The 22,581-nt window shown below is 36.6% G+C and overlaps 1 protein-coding gene across 2 annotated transcripts; it reads left to right on the top strand.

Annotated features, from left to right (window-relative positions):
* Positions 1–1,727: 1,727 nt before the first annotated feature.
* Positions 1,728–22,232, top strand: LOC110413100 (WD-40 repeat family protein / beige-like protein). 2 transcript variants are annotated; one of them, XM_021423802.2, is made up of 32 exons: positions 1,728–1,947; positions 2,586–4,689; positions 5,392–6,179; positions 6,616–7,329; positions 7,646–7,780; positions 8,038–8,142; positions 8,364–8,477; positions 8,583–8,659; positions 9,203–9,284; positions 9,574–9,897; positions 10,231–10,820; positions 11,155–11,239; positions 11,513–11,707; positions 11,999–12,544; positions 12,635–12,778; positions 12,903–13,382; positions 14,430–14,575; positions 15,257–15,326; positions 15,494–15,577; positions 15,774–15,830; positions 15,954–16,022; positions 16,146–16,232; positions 16,316–16,432; positions 17,159–17,308; positions 17,511–17,595; positions 17,673–17,793; positions 17,947–18,043; positions 18,128–18,241; positions 18,383–18,752; positions 19,798–20,588; positions 20,715–20,837; positions 21,750–22,232. In XM_021423802.2, the coding sequence occupies exons 2-32, from the start codon at positions 2,646–2,648 to the stop codon at positions 21,825–21,827; spliced, it is 8,982 nt and encodes a 2,993-aa protein (XP_021279477.1). In that variant the 5' UTR covers positions 1,728–1,947; positions 2,586–2,645; the 3' UTR covers positions 21,828–22,232. The 2 variants fall into 2 exon arrangements, with proteins under 2 accessions (XP_021279477.1, XP_021279476.1); XM_021423801.2 differs by having other exon boundaries at positions 1,729–1,947; positions 10,198–10,820.
* Positions 22,233–22,581: the final 349 nt, after the last annotated feature.

Raw genomic sequence — 22,581 nt, 5'->3', positions numbered from 1 at the left:
ATAGTGAAATCAACTATCCGTTTGAAGTTTTGCATTTATGTTTTATTAAAAAAGTCGTATTATTTAAAATTTATTTTTTATATTATATTTTTATGATAATTTATAGAATGATCAAATTTTAGCCTTTTTAAAATCCGATGATCAAGTATGTATTCAAATTTCTTTTCAATAATCAATTCTTTTCTTTGCGATTAGTATTAGGGGCAAAGTTTTAAATGTGAGGAGTTAAATGAATCATATTCAAAAATCATTAAATTCGTTGTACTACTACCTACAATTAATCTTAATAATAAAAAAGTATATTATTGATTTGGGTGACGATCTTTGTAAGATTACTCATAACATTCATTGATACCAAATCCATTATGATAATGGAAGAGTTTTAAAAAAAATTTAAATTTTAAAATTTGACATGCACGTAAAAAAATGAGAGAAAATATTACCGTCCAGTAACTATTATTTTGTTTTTTATGAAATACTAAAAGAAATGTTGATATTTTATATAAGATAAAGTTTCTTACATTGAAAGACTCCATACATCTTAGACACTTTTTATAAATTTGCAATGCATGAACTTTCTACAAACAATTAACTTAAGATCTAAAATGTTCTAATCCCTTCTAGAATATTGAAGCACTTTAATTTATACACATAAGTTTTAAATTTTATAAAGGTAAATTTTAAATTTTAATATTTTCTCCATAAATTTTATTTAACTAATGAAAAGTAAATATATAAAAGAAAACCTTTTGAAAAAAATCCTTGTTTTTTTTTTGTGAAACTTGAATTTTATTTTTGAAAATTTTAAAAATATTTTGCTTTTATTATATTGTGAACTTTTTGAAAAAAACTTACACGTTAAATGTAGATGGATGTTTAACCTGTCCAAATAAAATGGAAATCGAACATATGATTTACTATTATAGTAAGAGAGTTTGAATAAATTTTATTTTTTTGATGATTTTAATTTTTATTAATATTTTTATCTCTATTTTTCAATTCTAGTACAGTATTCAAATAAACTTCAATTTTAAATTTAAAAAAATAAACAAAAACATAATAATAATAATAATTTAAGAGCTTGATATTAAAATTTATTTAACATAAGAAAATAAGTAATATTTAAAATTTTTTTGATTGATATTTTTATTATTATTTTTTAAAATATTATAAAATAAAAATAATATCATAATTAATTAAAAATAAATAAATAATTATAATATAATACTAACTCTCGAACATTTACCTTATGCATGATCTCTTATTTATAAAATAATATTTAAATTTACTTTCTTTAATTATTAAAAAAAAAACTGTAATGTAACATTAATAATTCACTATATTTTATCATTTAAAATACATATCATATGTATAATGTAAAATTCATTTACTTTACTTGTATTCTTTAAATAAAAATTTTTAAATGTATGTTTGCTATAAAAGAAAACTGAAAAAAAAATAATTTAACCGTTTTCATAACAATATGTATAGGATATTTCACTTCATAAATGCTGTGTCCCATATTTCAATTTCAGTATTCTTTCCATAATTAATATCTTTCATTTGCTTCACTTAGAAGCAAAGATTAAAATTTTTAAATCATGTAAAAAGGAAAAAACACGAAGATTAAAACTTTTACTGCAAGTGGAACGAATAAAGGAAATAATTTTTTTTTAAAACAAAAACTCCTTGGAGATATCATTTAACCACCTATCTTCCTCCCTTTGTTTTTGACTGGGCAACCGTAAGGAGCCTATTGCTAATTACTTGCTAAATCCACCTTCTGTCTCGCGCCCATTTCGCTATCTCTCGTCTTCTCCGATTCTCTCTTTCTCATTTCTCTGAAGAACTTTTTCTCTTTGTTCTCTAATTTTCTTTACTTTCTCGATTTAGTTATATATTTAACAGGAAATTTCTAAGTTGAACCGAAATGATCAATTTTCATAGGTAAGTTCATCATCTTCTCCATTACAAACGTCACATTTTCGTATTTTCATGAATTGTTCAAATCAATGAACGTTAAACTCTGATCTGTGTAGTAATCGCATTTATTTATACTTCAATTAGGTTGGATCGTTCTTTTCACGTTTAATTATATCTTTCGTTAATATTAATTGGCTAATTCCAATGCCAATTGATCGATTCTGTAATGTGAGAAGAGATCATTCCTTTTCTCATATAATTAGGGAAAGTTGCATTCATATTTGTAATTTTGAATGTCTACACGCTTCATGAGCTAGATCCGCGACTTTTCGTTAAATCTTACTCTTTCATTCGAATTTGAATTTTGTTTATCTGCGCGATTTGAGTCATTTGCACTCAAAAGGGGGAAATAATTTTATGTTCTGTTTCTGATTTCCTAACTATTGATGTTGAAAGTCAAGGATAGGGTTCTGTTTGGCTTAGTTCATGAAGGAATGTTAACAAATTTAGACGAGTTTCATGATTCTTCTTTGTTTTATGCTGAAAGAGTAATTTCGCTTGGTTGATGGTTGTCCATATTTTAACTGTGAGATTCATAGTGGTTTAAGAATTGATTGGAGTGGCTGTTTGTTCTCATTCTTTTTGATTTTTCCTTTTTGCAGGTGGATTTTAGTGTAAATAAGTCAAATGAATATCTGCTAGGTCTGCAAAGTAATAATACAATGGAAGAAGAAGAAGAAAAGAAGTTTGGTGAAACTTCTGTAAGGGGTTCGGATGCTCCTGAAGCTCCTGTTGTGGAGGATAGGATAGGAAGATCTTATCAGCAGAATGTTAATGTTACAGATGGTGAGGAATCTATTTTACGAAACGATAATGCAGTTTCACAAGGGGCTCATTCTACATCTCTAATTGGGGATGAGGACCAATTTGAGCCTGTGTCTTTGGAAAATCAAGACAAAGCTGCCGGGGAGTCTCATGGTGGTCAGGTGGATTCGAATCGATCCTCAAATTCAGACTATGAGAGACGCTCATCTGGCGGGGTTGAGGAATTCTCTGAACATCTAACAAGGACATATGGGATGGAGTATGATTCTTCCTCAATGACTGAACCGCGGCATGATCGTTCTACTTCAAGCCCTGGACCTGAAAGACAAACAGATTATACCATTAAGCAGTCAAGCTCGGCAACTAGTCTTGATTCTGCCTTTTATGCAGATTCTGTATACTCTCCCCTTGGTTCACCAATAAAGCCCAAGGCAAAAGCTGCTATGCCAAATGTGTCTCCTGAGTTATTGCATTTAGTGGATTCTGCCATTATGGGGAAGCCTGAAAGCTTGGACAAGCTGAAGAATATTGTAAGTGGGGCTGAGACTTTTGGAAGTAGGGAGGATATGGAGAGCATTCCTTTCTTGGTTGTTGATTCACTTATTGCCACAATGGGTGGAGTTGAAAGTTTTGAAGAGGATGAGGACAACAATCCTCCTAGTGTGATGCTAAACTCTCGGGCTGCAATTGTGGCAGGCGAGCTTATTTCTTGGCTTCCCTGGGAAGGAGATAGTGACATTCTCATGTCTGCCAGGACACGGATGGTTAGAGGCTTGCTTGTTATATTACGAGCCTGTACGAGAAACAGGGCAATGTGCTCTATGGCTGGTTTATTAGGAGTTCTTTTGAGGTCAGCTGAGAATATTTTTGCTCAGGATGTTGGCTCAACAGAGCAGATCAAATGGGATGGAACTCCCTTATGCTATTGCATCCAACATTTGGCAGGGCATTCACTTAGTGTCATTGATATACATAGATGGTTTCAGGTCATTACAAGAACACTTACTACTGCTTGGGCACCACGCTTAATGCTTGCATTTGAGAAGGCAGTGAGTGGGAGAGAGTCTAGGGGACCAGCTTGCACTTTTGAATTTGATGGTGAAAGCTCTGGTTTGCTTGGTCCTGGGGAAAGTCGTTGGCCATTTAGCAATGGATATGCCTTTGCAACATGGATCTACATTGAATCATTTGCAGATACATTAAATGCAGCAACTGCTGCCGCTGCAATTGCTGTTGCCGCAGCAGCCAAGTCAGGAAAATCATCAGCTATGTCTGCTGCTGCTGCTGCAAGTGCACTTGCTGGTGAAGGCACTGCACACATGCCTCGTTTATTTAGTTTCTTATCTGCTGATAATCAGGGGATAGAGGCTTATTTTCATGCACAGTTTTTAGTGGTTGAAAGTGGGAGTGGAAAAGGAAAGAAGGCTTCTTTACATTTTACTCATGCATTCAAGCCTCAATGTTGGTATTTTATTGGTTTGGAGCATGTATGCAGGCAGGGACTTATTGGGAAAGCAGAGAGTGAATTGAGATTATATATTGATGGATCATTGTATGAAAGTCGTCCTTTTGAGTTTCCTCGCATCTCCAAGCCGCTTGCATTTTGTTGCATTGGGACAAACCCCCCTCCTACAATGGCTGGCTTACAACGCCGTCGTCGTCAGTGCCCTTTATTTGCTGAAATGGGCCCAGTATATATCTTTAAGGAACCAATTGGGCCAGAAAGAATGGCACGCCTGGCTTCTAGGGGCGGAGATGTGCTGCCTTCTTTTGGTAATGGTGCGGGACTTCCTTGGCTAGCCACTAACGATTACGTGCAAAGAATGGCAGAGGAAAGTTCTCTATTGGATGCAGAAATTGGAGGTTGCATTCACCTACTCTATCACCCCTGCCTGCTTAGTGGGCGATTCTGCCCAGATGCTTCTCCCTCTGGTGCTGCAGGTGAATAAATTCATCTTTAATTTCAGTATTTACATAACTTATAGCAAATGATTTTTGGATAGTAGACTCCAATGAAGTGTCTGTGCATGTAAAGAAGATTGTGTGAGCATACTTGTTTCTTATGCTTTTTCTTTTTTAATTATCCATTTTCCTGAATCAGAGTATGGTTTATAAGATTGAGCAGAGAAGAGAGATGGCCTTAATCTCAATGTCATTTTCCTTTCTCTCCCTCTGTCTGTATGCTGTTTTAAAGTGGTGTTGCTTGCAGAATGCTTCTGCTTCTATGGGTATGCTTGTTTGTTTTCTATATTTGTTTTCCCCCCTCTCTCTCAGTGCATGCGTGACTGTTGGAGAAGGGTTGGTGGGTGGATGGCATGTCAGTTAACTTGGCTGTGCATGTAAATTCATCTGCTGTGTGGGCATACCCCTTTCATTTCTTATATGGGTTTTCTTGATGTTCTTTCTTGTTCTCTTTTTTTTTTGGGTTAGCTCACTTCGAGACATAGCAGTATATTTTCAAGATGACTGGAGAAAGACCTGTCCTTGTTTATATCAGTGTCTTCAATCATGGCTATCACTTTTGTTTTCCTTCATATTTGACTTTTGTGTTATTTTAAGTTGGAATTGGCTGCCCCCCTTTTCTTTTCTATGTGTAAAGAATTTGTCTGTTCTTGCTTAAATTACTTATCTATGGTGATTTAGGTATGCTGCGCAGACCTGCTGAGGTTCTTGGGCAAGTCCATGTTGCAACGCGGATGAGACCTGTGGAGGCTCTCTGGGCTTTAGCTTATGGAGGTCCGATGTCTTTACTTCCTCTGGCAGTCAGCAATGTGCGTAAAGATAGCCTGGAACCTGAACAGGGTAGTCTTCCGTCGTCTTTGGCCACAGCTACTCTTGCTGGGCCAATATTCAGAATTATTTCATTTGCTATACATCACCCTGGGAACAATGAAGAGCTATGTCGTACGAGGGGACCTGAGATTCTGTCAAGAATATTAAACTATCTTTTACAAACTTTGTCTTCTTTTGGTCCTGGAAAGCATAATGGAGTGGGAGATGAGGAGCTTGTTGCAGCTGTTGTTTCCTTATGTCAATCTCAGAAGCATGATCATGCGCTTAAAGTGCAGCTTTTCAGTACACTGCTTTTGGATCTTAAAATTTGGAGTTTGTGCTGCTATGGGCTCCAAAAGAAACTCCTATCATCTGTTGCAGATATGGTCTTCACAGAGTCATCAGTCATGCGAGATGCCAATGCTATGCAGATGCTTCTTGATGGCTGCAGAAGGTGCTATTGGACAATTCGTGAAAAGGACTCCCTTGATACTTTTTCCCTAAATGATGATATTCGCCCAATGGGTGAAGTGAATGCTTTGGTTGATGAGCTCTTAGTTGTCATTGAACTTCTAATAGGATCAGCACCACCTTCATTGGCTGCAGATGATGTCCGTCGTTTACTTGGATTCATGGTTGATTGCCCACAACCTAACCAGGTGAGCTCATGTTGTTTCTGATTTCCTTTCACTAGTGCCTTTGAAGATGTGTAGTTCGTTTTTTTTTTTTTAGATACAAGTTGAGCACCATGTTGGTTTAAGAGTGTTATATTGTGTTGAAGCATGAGTATCTTTTTGATGGTTGGCTATCTTTCTAATTAGATTAACTTGTGAAAGCACCTTAATTCCTTAAGGAATAAATGTTCTGATAATGATGTGCGTAAAATTCTTTTTGTTTCTTTTCTGGAATAAATTTTGGGTTTCTATAATTTTTATACTATTGGAGTTTGCATTGTTGGATCAGGATATGATCAGGTGCAATTGGACCATGCGGTTATATGCATGCCTCATATTTCTGGCTGACATCAGAGGGCATCTTGTGTTGTGCTATATTTTTATTGTTTTACTAGAAATAACTCACTAGTTTTTCTTTCAGGTTGGCAGGGTGTTACATTTGATGTACAGGCTAGTGGTTCAACCAAATACAGCCCGAGCTCAGACATTTGCAGAGGCATTCATGGGTTCTGGTGGGATAGAAACACTTCTTGTCCTCCTGCAACGAGAAGCTAAAGCCGGAGATCACCACATTCCTGAAACTAGCTCTAAGCCTGATGAAAGCTTGTCGGTTCAAAGATCTGAACCACCACTAGATAGTGGTGGTAGGGATTCAGAAGGAATTCAGGATGGAGGATCTCCAAAGGAGAGGGATCAAATTTTGCAAAAGAAAAATTTTGAATCTCAACCTCTTGATAGTAGTAGTGGCCTTGTGGCCATTCCTCCTACAGTGAAAATGGAAAGGATGTCTTCTGTGTCTGAAAATCCTTTTATGAAGAATTTGGGTGGAATAAGTCTTTCCATTAGTGCTGACAATGCAAGGAATAATGTTTATAATGTTGACAAAAGTGATGGAATTGTTGTTGGGATCATTGGGCTTTTAGGTGCTTTAGTAGCATGTGGGCATCTGAAATTTGGTTCACATGTGTCCTCGGAGATGGCAAGCAGCCTTTTTGGTGGTGCACTAAATGATGCAGGTGGCGGTATGTTTGAAGATAAAGTTTCTCTTCTGCTTTTTGCTTTGCAGAAGGCTTTGCAGGCTGCTCCCAATAGGCTTATGACGAGCAATGTCTACACAGCTTTATTGGGGGCCTCGGTATGATAATCTTTTGCTTTAATATTGTCTTGACATTGTAGAACAATGACGTTTCTGCATATATTTCTTATAGTTTTGTCTGTTGAAAAGCTTTTGGGTCTACCATTGTATTAATTTTGTAGTACCTTCTTTTAGTCTTTTTTAAGTATACATCAATAAATGGTGTTTTTTCTGCTTGGCTACCATGCTTATGATATTTGGCAAAAAAAATTATCTATGCTTTGGAGCAATGCTAGCTTCTATTGTTATTTTGCTTTTGCATGTAATATTGAAAGCTAAAGTCCTTTACACTTCTTTCTTCTTTTAACTTCCTCAGATCAACGCTTCTTCAACAGAGGATGGGTTGAATTTTTATGATTCTGGTCATCGTTTTGAACATTTACAACTTTTGTTGGTTTTGTTGCGTTCACTACCATATGCATCTAGAGCTTTCCAAAGCCGGGCACTACAGGTACGCTTGTCTGAATTATTGATCACAAATTTTGTTTTTTCTAGTGTTTGAGTTAATAGAAAATAAGCTTGAAGGCTAGTATATACTTATCAAAACAAAACATAAGTTACAACCATCATCTCTGTTTGTGTCCTGAATTCATCAACTTCATCATGTCTTGGTTTGTTGCCTTTTGCTTTCACTTTTAATTTTTCTTATTACGACTGTTCTGATTTTCCATTATAGTTTCTGAGCGACTTCTTTCTATATGATTTCAGGATCTTCTGTTTTTGGCTTGCAGTCATCCAGAAAATAGAAGCAGTCTAACAAAAATGGAGGAATGGCCTGAGTGGATACTAGAGGTCCTTATCTCTAACTATGAGGTATCTTTTTCCAACTTTAAAAGCTTTTGTCTTTTCTCTATACTTGTGTGCTTCTTTCCCCTTGTCATATTTGATGTCCCATTGCATATAAATCTGGTAGTTGATGTTGGTTAGGATTGGAATTGTGGAGTTTTCTAACCAGTATTTGACGTTAGTGAGTAACTTTGAATATACATGTACTCCTTGTATTAAATATTACACCTTTTTACTTGACTTTGCAGATGGATGCAAGAAAACAGTCTAATTCAGCGAGCTTAGGAGACATAGAGGACCTTGTACACAATTTCCTGATTATTATGTTGGAGCATTCAATGCGCCAAAAGGATGGATGGCAGGTTTGTCTATATCCATCACTTTATTGTATCTTTTCATATATTTGTCCACCATTTCAAGCATGCCAGTTCCATTTATATTTTCCGGTTATTGCTTCCATTTTACAGGATATTGAAGCTACAATTCATTGTGCAGAATGGCTCTCTATCGTTGGTGGATCTAGCACTGGGGATCAGAGAGTTAGGTATTAGAATTCTGTTCCATGATTTTTATTGCTGTAATTGTCCCAAACAATACCTTGCCATTTGTATGTGGTTGACCTTTGCTAGAACTGCTCTTTTTCTGGCCCTGCTCCCTGGAGTGCTATGTAAACAAAGCATATCTCTATGTGGGAACATCTTCAAGATGCACTTTTGGGGAAAATAATCAAGTTAAGGAGAAATCTAGAAGTTTGTATTTATACTGACAAAGAAGTCTTTTAGTTGCTATCTTTAGAATCGCTGAGTAAAATACTCTATAGTAAAATACTCTTGGCAACAGTTGCTGTTCATCTTGAAAGCTTATCTGTTATATATTGACTCATTGATTGTTTTGCATAATATGCTCTTCTTGAGCCAATAAAAGTTGTTTCTTCTGTACAATTCTCGAATAAGTCTATAATAAAATACTCTCGACAAGTTGGCAACAGTTGTTGTTCATCCTGAAAACTTATCAGTTAGTATTTTTTTTGGAGAAGTAAGTATAGACATTAATTAATTGTTGACACCTATGTGGTTGTTTTCTGAAGGCGTGAAGAATCTTTGCCAATATTCAAGAGAAGGCTCTTGGGTGGTTTGCTGGACTTTGCTGCCAGAGAACTGCAGGCTCAGGTAACATTTAGTTGTTATCAGTTGCAGTTTTTTTTCCTGCCTTTTGCTGATTCTAATAGTGATACAATAGCTTCTTCTTTTTACTAATCAACAGAGTTTCCTAGCAAATTCATATAGTAAAAAATTGATCCTCTTGGAATTTTGTTTAACCTTTTCTCTTTTTACTCTTCTTGCTACTAGCTGCTCTCTCTTTCCTTAATTAGTGTCATCGTTGTTATCTATTAAGTTTCTCACCATTAGAGGGAAAAAGTTTGCAGTAATCTTTAATTGAGCTTTTCTTCTGTATCAGACTCAAGTCATCGCTGCTGCTGCTGCTGGGGTTGCAGCAGAAGGTTTGTCCCCAAAGGATGCTAAGGTAGAAGCAGAGAATGCTGCTCAGCTTTCTGTGTTTTTGGTAGAGAATGCAATTGTCATTTTAATGCTAGTTGAAGATCATTTACGGTTACAAAGTAAACTTTCTTGTGCATCACGCAAAGCCGAAGGCAAAGCATCTCCTCTTTCTCTTGCATCTCCCCTAAATACTCACTCAAATTCAAAGGCATCAATTGGTAGAGAATCATTTGAGGCAGTGGATGATAGTGGATCTGGAAATTCTGGCGCACTCCCTCTGGATGTACGTATATTCCCATCAGAATGAAGCATGTATATGCATAGTTTAGTGATTTAGGTTTTTATGTAGTTCTTCATCTGTTAAACTTCTTTATTATCTATTATTTCCCTCATTTGCCAGATTGTCTACCTAGGTTTTATAACTTGTAGCATTGGACATGTGACTGTTCTTCTTAGGCCTGATTGTTAGGTTTTTTTAAACATTGAAGTTGAATATTGCTTTGACTTCCTTTCCACTCTGCCTTTTTCTAATATTTGTTGTCCACCCCACCCCCCCTTTTTCATGTTCTGTTTTCAAAATAAGGTCCTTGCTTCAATGGCTGATGCAAATGGGCAGATTTCTGCAACAGTTATGGAACGGCTTACTGCTGCTGCTGCCGCTGAGCCTTATGATTCTGTTTCCTCTGCTTTTGTGTCATACGGGAGTTGTGCTGTGGACATAGCTGAGGGTTGGAAATACAGGAGCAGGTTATGGTACGGTGTTGGCCTTCCTTCAAAAGAAGCTTGCATTGGTGGTGGTGGCAGTGGTTGGGAGTCATGGAATACTGCTTTGCAAAAAGATGCTAATGGAAACTGGATTGAACTTCCTCTAGTGAAGAAGTCTGTAAGCATGCTCCAAGCTTTATTGTTAGATGATTCTGGACTTGGTGGCGGTCTTGGTATTGGTGGTGGATCAGGTACTGGGATGGGAGGAATGGCAGCACTTTACCAGTTACTGGACAGTGACCAACCATTTTTATGCATGCTTCGCATGGTACTTCTTTCAATGAGGGAAGAAGATAACGGAGAAGACAGTATGCTTAGGAGGACTATAGGCATAGAGGATGGAATGTCAGAAGGATTGTATCGCGAAGGAGGCAACATCATGTCCTTTGATAACAGTACTAGAATGGCAGTCAGAAAACCACGATCAGCTTTGTTGTGGAGGTAAATTGAGCAGAGGACTATCATAACCTATAACCACATGACACATAAATATACATATCTATGCACTAATGCTGCTCTTTCTCTCTCCCTCTCTCTACATTTTAACAATTGCATAGATTGAGTTTGATTATCTTTCAATGTAGTTCTACATCTCTTTACTTTTCCTATAATGTGCCCCTGTATATATCTTTCTTCTTCCCTGCATGCATACGCACATTGTAACAAATATGGTTTGGTGCTCTTGGACTGTGTAGTCCAGTCTGACTGTTTCTGCTTCACTTGCAAGGTTCATACACAAGGAGTTTTTGAACTTATTCATTTTAATTATGTGCAGTGTGCTTTCTCCTATTCTGAACATGCCAATTTCTGATTCGAAGAGACAAAGAGTTTTGGTAGCATCTTGTGTTCTCTATTCTGAGGTTAGTTCTAAGTGAATCAGCTTAGTATGCAATAGTAGTAAATTCTTTACTTGATTAGTTTTTATGGTTTACTTCTTCTTTATTAACTTTTTGTGGCATAGCAGTTTGTTGTCTTCTTCTTTGCTTAGTTCTCATCTATTAACATATTCATTCTATCATGATATTATAATGGAACGTCTAGTTAGTTTCGTTTTGCCCTTCCTACTTTATCTATGATTATCTGGGTTGTTGATTGATGTTTTTGCAGTGACCTAATTGAGGTATATGCTGCAGGTATGGCATGGTGTTGGGAGGGACAGAAAGCCACTTCGTAAACAGTATCTTGAGGCCATTGTACCACCTTTTGTTGCTGTTTTGAGGAGGTGGCGACCACTTTTGGCAGGAATTCATGAACTTGCTACTGCTGATGGTTTGAATCCTCTTACTGTTGATGATCGTGCATTGGCTGCTGATGCATTGCCATTAGAGGTTAATAATCGTTATCATTCTTAACTCCTTTCTTAGAATAATCCCTGCTTGTAAGGTGTCAATTTTGTCTTTCCATGTGCAAAAGTGCTAATTGCCTTCGTCTATATGTGTATGCTTGCATTGCATGCTTCTCTGTTTTGCATGAATCTCTTCAGGGAGTTGACATTTGTTTTCCAGGAAATTTTTGTCGGAGTTGGTTGTTGACCATATTCTACATATTTTATCTTCTTTTCATCTTTTTTTTTATTGGTGCATTATTTAAGCTTCTCCAATTGTCTTATTTTTTTTCAGGCAGCTCTTGCAATGATCTCTCCAGCTTGGGCTGCTGCTTTTGCATCACCGCCAGCTGCAATGGCATTGGCAATGATTGCTGCTGGCGCTAGTGGAGCAGAAACTCCAGCCCCCCCAACAACCACACAACTTAAACGTGACTCCTCAATGCTGGAGCGTAAAACAACTAAGTTACAAACATTTTCAAGCTTTCAAAAACCTCTGGAGGTGCCTAACAAATCACCATCTCTTCCAAAAGACAAGGCAGCTGCAAAAGCTGCTGCCTTAGCTGCTGCACGTGATCTTGAACGCAATGCTAAGATTGGTTCTGGAAGAGGTCTCAGTGCCGTTGCAATGGCTACTTCTGCACAGCGGAGGAATGCTAGTGATATGGAGCGTGTGAAGAGATGGAATGCTTCTGAAGCCATGGGAGTTGCATGGATGGAATGTCTGCAACCAGTTGATACAAAATCTGTCTATGGGAAAGATTTTAATGCTTTATCCTATAAATTTATTGCGGTCCTGGTTGCAAGTTTTGCTTTAGCAAGAAACATTCAGCGATCGGAGGTTTGATTACTGCTAGCTGTCATGATTGTCACTACTTGTTTAGGCACAGCAAAAGTTATTGACATAGATTTATCTATTTATGCTTTTCAGATTGATAGGCGCACACAAGTTGATTTAGTTGCACGGCATCGGTTATTTACTGGGATTCGTGCATGGCGCAAACTTATCCATTGCTTGATAGAGATGAAATGTCTCTTTGGGCCATCCGGGGACCAAATTTATAGTCAGGAACGTGTAAGTTTTGAGACTTGCTTTTCTTTTCTTCTTCTGTAGGGCAAAAGTATATGTTGCTGGATAGCTGATTTTGTTTCTTCTCCCCTTGTCTAACTTTTTTCTTTTCCGTTTATGGTATGTGTAGATTTTCTGGAAGCTAGACTTTATGGAAAGTTCTTCGAGAATGAGACCATGTTTGAGAAGGAATTACATAGGGACTGATCATTTTGGTGCTGCTGCTAATTTTGAGGATCAAAGTGAGGTAAAAAAGAATCAAGAGGATGTCATAAGCTCATCTAATGCTCCTATTCTGGCAGCAGAGGCAATCTCAACGGAATTAGTGAATGAAGATGATGAACAGGCAGACATTGATCATGTAGATAACAGAGCCTATGAAAATGACCAAAGTGGGAAAGATCAGCCAAGGCTGTCTGACATATCTGAGCAACCCTTGCAGAAATCAGTGGAATCCATTGATACTAAACTTTCCAGTGAGCAAGACTTGGTCCAAAGTTCATCAGCACTAGCTCCTGGGTATGTTCCTAGTGAACTTGATGAGAGAATTGTGTTTGAACTTCCTTCATCTATGGTTCGGCCACTGAAGGTTACACGAGGAACCTTTCAAGTAAGTTTCTAAAATTGCATTTAAAAAATCCTTGCAGATTATATGCACTGATCTTGTTTCCTTACACTGGGCTTCATCATTCTTTGATTGTGATTTTCTTAACTTTAGCGCCATCAAATTCTGAAACCTAGATGATAGCTTAAGCACTTTGGATAGGATTTTCTTTAATTAGGGTGACATGTTCTGCATATAAGCATAACAGGACCAAGACAGTTGGCTGATGACAAGGACCATGCAATTTTCTGGAATCTTCATGGAAGAGTGGCTTGCTGTGATGTTAGCACTTTGTGGATTTTGGCAAAACTGCATTAACTTAAAGGAATATAATTTAGAAATTCCTTTGAATGAGGACTGCATGCTATTAGGATTAGACTGTCTCCAAAAAGGGACCTGCATGAGTTGCAAAAGCCAATAGTAAAAGATGATAAACTATGCAGTGTAGTGGAGAACTTGTTTTATAAGATGATAATATGTATGAAAATAAGACATAATGGAGAGATTTAATAAGGATTGAAAGATCCTGCCTTAGAATCGTCACATAGGAAACTTCCCTTGGGCTAATTGATTTTAAATAGGAAACTTCCCTTGTTTAAGTTACCAATCTAATACATCTTTTTTATAACTCTTTTAGCTTTGCTACACCTCAGCCTATGGGGATTCTAAAACTAAGCAGCCATTAACATTTTTTATGCTTCCAAGGCCAGAGGTATGGCCATTGAGAATACTAGTACGCATCCTTATTGAGAATACTAGCATGCATCCTTATATTATCCTACAGTCTTTAGACATTGTAAAAGAGGGGGTTTGGGAATGAGTAAGAGAGAATCCTTATTTCACCTTCTGTCGCCTTCTGCCCATTGTAAATGACTGTGGTTGCTAGGTTTTCTATAGATTTAAGATAGAAGAGAAATTCTTTGCATTTGTGTTTTAAAACATGACTGGAAACCATGCTTTCAAATTTAGTGTGACCTTTCGCTTATCATTTAAATATTTGTTGTCTCATCCAAGAAAAAAGGTTATCAAGCGTATGAACTGTTCTTTTTTCAGGTAACCACTAAGAAAATAAATTTTATAGTTGATAACACTGAAAGCAACATAACAATGGATGGTTCGGAAGGCAACTCTGAAGTGAGAAATGACGAAAAGGACCGTAGTTGGTTGATGGCTTCTCTCCATCAAATGTATAGCCGAAGGTGAAGTTATAGTGAAAATGTTGTGTTAGTTTTTATTCTCATTTTTGTTCATGCTGGCTTTAGAAAATTTGAGCATCCCTATCATGGTCATTGGCTTTGAGCAACAACTTTTGTTATTTGACATTCTAAGTAGTTGTATGATCATCATTGTGAGACAAAAACTCATCTAGATATTACCAACGTTTCTTGATTTCATTTTAACATGCATGCGAGCACATATTTGTAAACAAGAAGGTTGCCTAGGACATGGAATGAGAAAAAGATGTCTGCTGGCATTTTAGGGTTTTTGTAAATTGGCCCTTATTTCTGTGTCTCATTGTTCCTGTTAACAGCCATAGGTTTTTCCGGAAATTCATCAATGTTCTAAAGATGTCATGTAAATGTGTCTGCACTGTACTGCAAAAGTTGGAGATGACCTGCACGTTGGGATGTTTTTGACTGTAAAAGCCAGTAAAATGTAGAGTGAATTTCAGGTCTTCTCTCTGTGTGTGCTTTTTGCTTTTTAGTTATAATATTATAAGAAGTTTAGAGAGATGTTTGATGTTACATTCTGCATAGTAATCCATAACATAATATTTCTTGTTGCTGCATTTGAAGAGTTTTAAGCCTTCATCACTTAATATTGCTTTTGCTTTAGCATCTGCTGTTGCATCTCATTTTTCTGGTTTGTTTTGGCCATAGATATCTCCTAAGAAGAAGTGCTCTCGAGCTGTTTATGGTTGACCGTTCTACCTTCTTCTTTGATTTCGGGGTATGTTCCTATTGGATGCATCTCCAAAATTTATTGCTTTCTGATTAAAAGAAGTACGCCTTTGATGGTTGTTGACCTGATGCACTATATATCTATCTCTTGTTTGAATCATTGGCTCCATCTTTTTTTTCTTCTTTTCTTTTGTGTGAAAAAAATGATTGATCCAGAGTTCTGAGGGCCGAAGAAATGCCTACCGAGCTATTGTTCAAGCAAGACCTCCTCATTTGAGCAACATTTATCTTGCAACTCAGGTTTGCACTTTGCCTGAAATTTTTTTACTTAGGGAGGCCTTGCATGCATGCACATACACACAAAGTGAATATCATTTGTTTTTAAACGCAGAAGAGTAGAAAATTTATGGATATTTTATGTTCATAAAATTGGCTGCTTCTTACAAGGATTCATTTTCTATTCACATTCACTTGCATATTTTGTTTTCTGCTGTAGAGACCTGAACAACTCCTGAAAAGAACTCAACTAATGGAGCGCTGGGCTAGGTGGGAGGTATGAGTTACAGTTATGTAATATATATATATATATATATATATATATATATATATATATATATATGTTCACATGTAATAATGAAGCAGCATTTTCACTGACAAAATTGAAATCCTTCTGCAGATCAGCAATTTTGAATATTTAATGCAGCTAAATACATTGGCTGGGCGTAGTTATAATGACATAACTCAGGTGTGATGTTTTTTGAGTGTGCATTTTGATGGCTAATCACTCCATTTTTATGGGGCACTGTTGTGCATAATATCCCTAAGCTACATTTCCTGTCTTTGTCTCCCCTTTTCTTTTTACTTACAGTATCCAGTATTCCCATGGATTCTTTCTGACTACAGTTCAAAGAGTTTGGATCTTGCTGATCCTTCAGCTTACCGGGATCTTTCGAAGGTGGTTTGACTTCAATCTTGCTGGCACCTACTTTATATCTGCCCTCTCCTTTTCTGCCATTGTAACTTCATGTGTATTTGCAGCCTGTTGGGGCATTGAATCCTGATCGGCTGAAGAAATTCCAAGAGAGATATGCTAGCTTCGATGATCCAGTCATTCCCAAGTTCCATTATGGCTCACATTATTCAAGTGCTGGAACTGTAGGTTTTCTATTCTGTTTAACAGTTGTGGTTGTACTTTCGTATTGGTTATTTAAATTGCTTGAGATGGGGGCACTGTTGGATGTATACGTGCAATTCATGAATGGGGTTGATATCTTTAGTTTGTTTCTTCATATGTACTTGGACATTTGTATACATGTGCATGTGTGTTGCCTGTTAAGTGATTGTCTTTCAAAATTAAATTCTTGGATGTTCTTTACTATCTTCTGTTTTATTATTCTTCTGTCAGCCGTACTGAATGTGTTTTGCAAGGTAGACTAATCCCCTTTATAGAGCCAATGAGTTCTTTTTGCACCTGAAAGCTGTAGTTTATCTCCTTCAATGTAATTGGTATGAACTTTTACTGTTTTATGGTGCATCTGCCATTTCACCAGGTTGCCTGCTTCATTTCAAAAGTAGTACTTTTTACTTAGTTTTCAGTATTAATATACATCTTTCCTTGGAATTATTTGCATAGATTAATTTAAAACAGTAATGGCAGCAGGGCTTTCATTGCATCTAATTTATTGTGTTCTATTCTTTAGTTGAATTCTTTATCTGTTTTCAATCCGAATTTCTAATTTTATGGCTATTAGTCAATTAGTTGAATTTTGCTATCATAGTTGAAGACTAAATGCAGAATTAGGCGAATTTTTCTATCATAGTTTGAAGTCTAAGTGCAGATTCTTTATTATACCTTTCTGTTTATTTGGTGTTTTCTTGCAGGTGTTGTATTATCTTGTTAGAGTTGAGCCATTTACAACTCTTTCAATTCAGCTGCAAGGTGGAAAATTTGATCATGCAGACCGGATGTTTTCAGATGTTGCTGCTACTTGGAATGGAGTTCTTGAGGACATGAGTGATGTGAAGGAATTGGTATGTGTTTTTCTTTTTTCTTCAGCATGAGAACGTCGAACTTCTCCTATGGAGAAAATGAAGCACATTTTTATCTTGTCTGTGATTGTTGGTTGTCTCATCTTGCCAGATCAGTTTTGGCTGCAATTATCTGCATTTGTGTTTCAAAAGATTATCACAAGTTTTTTCTTTCATCTGCATTTTTTTATCTATTTTTTCTTAGGTTCCTGAGCTGTTTTACCTTCCTGAGATGTTAACCAATGAAAATTCAATTGACTTCGGAACAACACAATTAGGAGGAAAGCTTGGTATGTCGTATCTGTTTTCATTGTCTGATAAATGCCAGTTGCACTGAGTTCTGATTTTTATTTTTTTCAACATGCAGGTTCTGTCGAACTCCCACCATGGGCTCAAAACCCAGTTGATTTCATTCATAAACATCGGATGGCACTTGAGAGTGAGCATGTGTCTGCACATTTGCATGAATGGATTGACCTCATATTTGGGTATTCTTTTTTCTGTTCCCTAAGAAAAATTGTTACTTTCTCTTTTCCTTTGTAATCTTTACCTTGACATTCTTTTGAATAATAAATTATTCATGGAGATTGTTGTTTAAAGCCATCTTACCTGAATTTACACGAGTGAATTGGAATGTTCAGGTATAAGCAACGAGGCAAAGAAGCTATATTGGCAAATAATATGTTCTTTTACATTACATATGAAGGGACAGTTGATATTGATAAGATCTCTGATCCAGTAAGTTTGATTTGCTAGTTTTTTCTAAACGTCTGCCCTATTTGGAAATTCTTCCTCATTTCTTACACATGTATATAAATAAAGGTACAACAGCGTGCTACACAAGACCAGATCGCTTATTTTGGACAAACTCCATCCCAACTTCTTACTGTCCCTCACATGAAGAAGATGCCACTTTCAGAGGTTCTTCATTTGCAGGTAGCATTAATGCAGTGTTATATATGACTTGTATCTGCAATTACTTCTCATGTGATCTAATAAGCCCCTCTTTTCCATAAATGACAATTTTCTGTGAAAATCAATATGTTAAAACTGATTCTGATTAATATATAATGTCAGACAATCTTTCGGAATCCAAGAGAAATCAAACCATACGCTGTCCCAGGCCCTGAACGCTGCAATTTGCCTGCAGCAGCTATTCATGCGTCTTCAGATGCTATCATAATAGTTGACACAAATGCACCAGCAGCTCATATTGCACAGCACAAGTGGCAGCCAAACACTCCTGATGGCCAGGGAACACCATTTTTATTTCAACATGGAAAGTCAATAGCAGGCTCTGCTGGTGGAGCACTTATAAGAATGTTCAAAGGGCCAGCTGGCCCTGGTACTGATGAGTGGCAGTTTCCCCAGGCACTAGCATTTGCTTCTTCTGGGATCAGAAGTTCATCTATTGTTTCCATCACAAGTGATAAAGAAATTATCACAGGTAAACTATTGATTCCTAATATTGTTTTGCTGACTTAAAATTATGGTTAAATCTGATTTCTTTGGTAAACTTCTTACTCTCACTTACAAATCCTAAATCGGAAAAAGTAATCTATCATGTGCTTGCTGAGAGTCTGCTGCAAGTTCTGGTTTGCTAATTCTTTATCACAGTAGAATCCTTCCTTTGGTCCTTGTGGTTATTATTTGGAAAGGATGCTTAATATATGCACCACTGTCTGAACTCTGAAGATTGAAGAACGCTTTATGTGCTTAAATTGAACTTTTCTTGTAAACCCTTTTGTAGTCAACCCAGTGAACTAGGATTGTTGTTAAAAATGTGCATAGTTGTCTCTAACAAATCTTGGTCCATGCCTGGGTAAATGAGGGAAATTATGGTATTGATGGCTTGGGTAAATGAAAAAGGTTGGACAGCTAGCCTGTCTAAAACTATCTTGTCTTCTCATGAACATTTTGCGTTAGTCTAATTTCTCAATTTCATAGCAATAGAATGCTGCAGGGATAACTATGTTTTATGATGATGATAGCAGTTTCAGTGCCTTATCTTCTGAACCTTTACAAGACCATCTTATGCTGTTCAATATTTAAATATTTAGGGTGAAGAATTGGTTAAAAAAATATATCAATCACTGAAAAATCTGTTGATTAATCTCTAGTTCAGAGGCATGATCTAATATAGCATGTTAAAAGGATTTAAGGTTTAGGTTTTAAAAATTTAAAGATTATAGCATTGATTTAAGTACTTTCAATACCCTTCTCTTGAATTTGCCATTATAGCTCCCCCCATCCCATATACTTTTCAATTTTGCTTGGCTGCTAGACCATTGTTGATAAAATTTGTAGCACCTGGGTACTTTTAAGTTTAAATGCCAATTTTCAGTTTTATAGGTAATGGTCATCAGTCGTGCTTTCGTCGGAAGTGCTGCTTTTTTATGCTTCCCCGGCCATTGAATCCAACTGCTGGCACTAATATCTGCATTTCTTGTGTTATAAAGTATCTCCTTATATACTTTCTGGATTTTAACTAGGTGGACATGCGGATAACAGTATCAAACTACTGTCGTCTGATGGAGCAAAGACACTTGAAACGGCTTTTGGACACTGTGCTCCTGTCACTTGCCTTGCTCTATCATCAGATAGCAACTATCTTGTGACAGGATCCCGGGACACTACTGTATTACTTTGGAGGATTCATAGGGCATTGACATCCCGCTCAAGCAACACATCAGAACCAACTGCTGGCACTGGCACACCAACCTCAACTAGTAGTGGTACTTTAGCTAACATCTTGGCAGACAAAAGCAGGAAGCGACGCATAGAAGGTCCCATACATGTCCTTCGGGGTCACCACAGGGAAATTCTTTGTTGCTGTGTCAGTTCAGATCTAGGTATTGTTGTTTCTTGTGGCCGTTCCTCAGATGTTCTGTTGCATTCTACAAGAAGGGGTCGCTTGATGAGACGGTTTGCCGGTGTGGAAGCTGATGCTGTCTGCCTTTCATCTGAGGGAATCGTTTTAACCTGGAACCAATTTCAACATACTCTTAGCACATTCACTGTCAATGGGGTTCTGATTGCTAGAGCAGAACTTCCTTCCTTGGGTGGTGTCAGTTGCATGGAAATTTCTGTAGATGGTGAGAGTGCTCTAATTGGATTGAACTCATCTTTGGGCAACAACGGAGTGTGCAATAACAACCAAGACTTGAGTTTTAAGAAACCTGTGATCAATAATTTGGATCTTGAGTTAGAAGAAACCAACGAAAGCAACAGATTGGATATTCCATCACCCTCAATTTGCTTTTTGAATCTGCATACTCTGAAGGTATAAGAACCTTTTTACTGATTTATCTATTATATGCAACAAGCATGTTAAACACACGCATCATGATTCATGAATACTTTGTCATTTTGCTCAAACGGTGACCTGGTGAAAATCTTTCCTTTGCAGGTGTTTCATGTGTTGAAACTGGGAGAAAGCCAGGATATTACAGCTCTTGCTTTGAACAAGGATAACACGAATCTTCTAGTGTCAACTGCAGATAAGCAGTTGATAATTTTCACAGATCCAGCCGTAAGACTTTCTTTTTTCCATATCTTGGCTCTCCATCAATCATTTAGTCTAAATATTAATTTTTTATCTATTAGCAGAAAATTTCTCTTATCTTGGCATTGCTTGATTGATAACATCTTGTTGATTTATTTCTCATATGACCTGTTTAATTTGCCATAAATTAATCTTTGGGTAACAAGCATTATATGGAGTGTTTTGTGGACTAAATAAAGAAAAAGAAAACAGACTCCAGTGGGAATACAATTTGAGACTAGGCTATTTTTCAAACTAGAATGACAACTTTAAAAAACATTTAAGTTGAAGCATAGAATAGCCTTATTTTTTTTCCTTTTATCATGTGTTAATTACACGCTACAACTATTCCATTTTTTTAAATTTGCTCAATTATAAAATAGTTTTGAGTAATTATTTAGATAAATGTTATAACAAGCCAAGCTTGGTCAAAACTTCAGAATCCCTACTCCTTTAGACTTCCTTGTATCAGAAAAAAAAAAAAAAAACTTCAAAACAATCAAACTTAAGGATATCTGAAATTTTCCGTGAACAATATGAAAAGCAAGCACTGAAATAACCTGTCTCACATTTGGCTGGTCCATATTAAAAATATGAAAATGAGCCTCCTAATGAGCAGCCTTAGAGTTGGCTGGCGGTTCTTCCTACCTGATAGAAATATATTTCCGCTTCATTGGACATTTGCTGCTAAGACTTCTACTTGGTGTGTACTCCTTATGCTGTGGAGTACCATGAATAAACTGAGTGATACTTGTAGGAACACTGTCTTAAGTTTAATGATCGTTAAATGACACAACATTTTAAAGTTATGCTTTGTATTCAAAATCATTGATTATTTTGAATTTATGTTGTTTTACGTGGATGTTGAACTTAATCTTATCATGGCTTTGCTATATCCAGTTGAGCTTGAAAGTGGTGGATCAGATGCTTAAGCTTGGTTGGGAAGGTGAAGGGCTAAGCCCTCTTATAAAGTCATAGTCTTCAGCCATTGAATTTTGATTGGTTTTGAGAATGACTAGAGAAGATGCACCATAGACTCCACTGGGGGTCGATGCCATAAAGAGCCTGGCGTCTGCCTTGAGTAAGAGAAGAATTCAAGTCGATAACATGGCTAACGACGCCAGCTGCCTTCGTGTATGTAAAATATGTATGTATTCACAAGTGGGAACAACCCTATATGTGATTAACAGCGGGGTTGTTAGGCAGATTCTTTTATTTGATTAGTGGTAAGTTTCTTACCATTGAGATTGATAAACTATACTCCGAGGCTTGAGATCTTCATTTTTGCTTTTTGATAAAATAGAGAATGAATATAGGACAAGCTATTTTGTTTCCTATCTTTTGTGTATTTATAATTGGACTGAGCACATTGGCTCTTTCTTCCTCGCTCCGTTGCCTCTCTTGTTTTGCCTTTTTGCGTTTTTCATCTTTTTGAATAACCATCCAGTCCAGTACTCCTCTCTCAAGAAAAGCACTACTATTGGAGATGCCATGTAAGCGAAAATCACTTGCACATTGCACTTTCTTATAATAGTATAATTACTTGTTTAGTTAGAATATTGTTTTTAAATTTCTTCTTATTATTAATTAATTAACTTTTTTTAAGAAATCATTGCCTCCCGATTTTAATTCCACTATAAATAATGTATTCTTTAATAAGATCATCTCTCACAGAAAAAAGGAAAAATTATATTATAAATTATTGAATTTTTGGTAATACTAAACAATTTTT

Source organism: Theobroma umbraticum, unplaced genomic scaffold (assembly GCF_002168275.2).
Source record: "Theobroma umbraticum cultivar Fairchild unplaced genomic scaffold, ASM216827v3 scaffold_4.1, whole genome shotgun sequence".
In the NCBI taxonomy this organism is placed as follows: domain Eukaryota; kingdom Viridiplantae; phylum Streptophyta; class Magnoliopsida; order Malvales; family Malvaceae; genus Theobroma; species Theobroma umbraticum.
Note: the sequence above shows the minus strand (reverse complement) of the source record. Positions and strands in the feature narration are given on the sequence as shown.

Excerpts from the sequence above, each read along its gene's own strand:
- LOC110413100 (XM_021423801.2), top strand. The coding sequence starts at position 2,646 with ATGGAAGAAGAAGAAGAAAAGAAGTTTGGTGAAACTTCTGTAAGGGGT. Across the intron at positions 7,330-7,645 it reads CAGCTTTATTGGGGGCCTCG|ATCAACGCTTCTTCAACAGA; the intron begins GTATGATAATCT and ends TAACTTCCTCAG. Across the intron at positions 17,596-17,672 it reads ACAATTAGGAGGAAAGCTTG|GTTCTGTCGAACTCCCACCA; the intron begins GTATGTCGTATC and ends TTCAACATGCAG.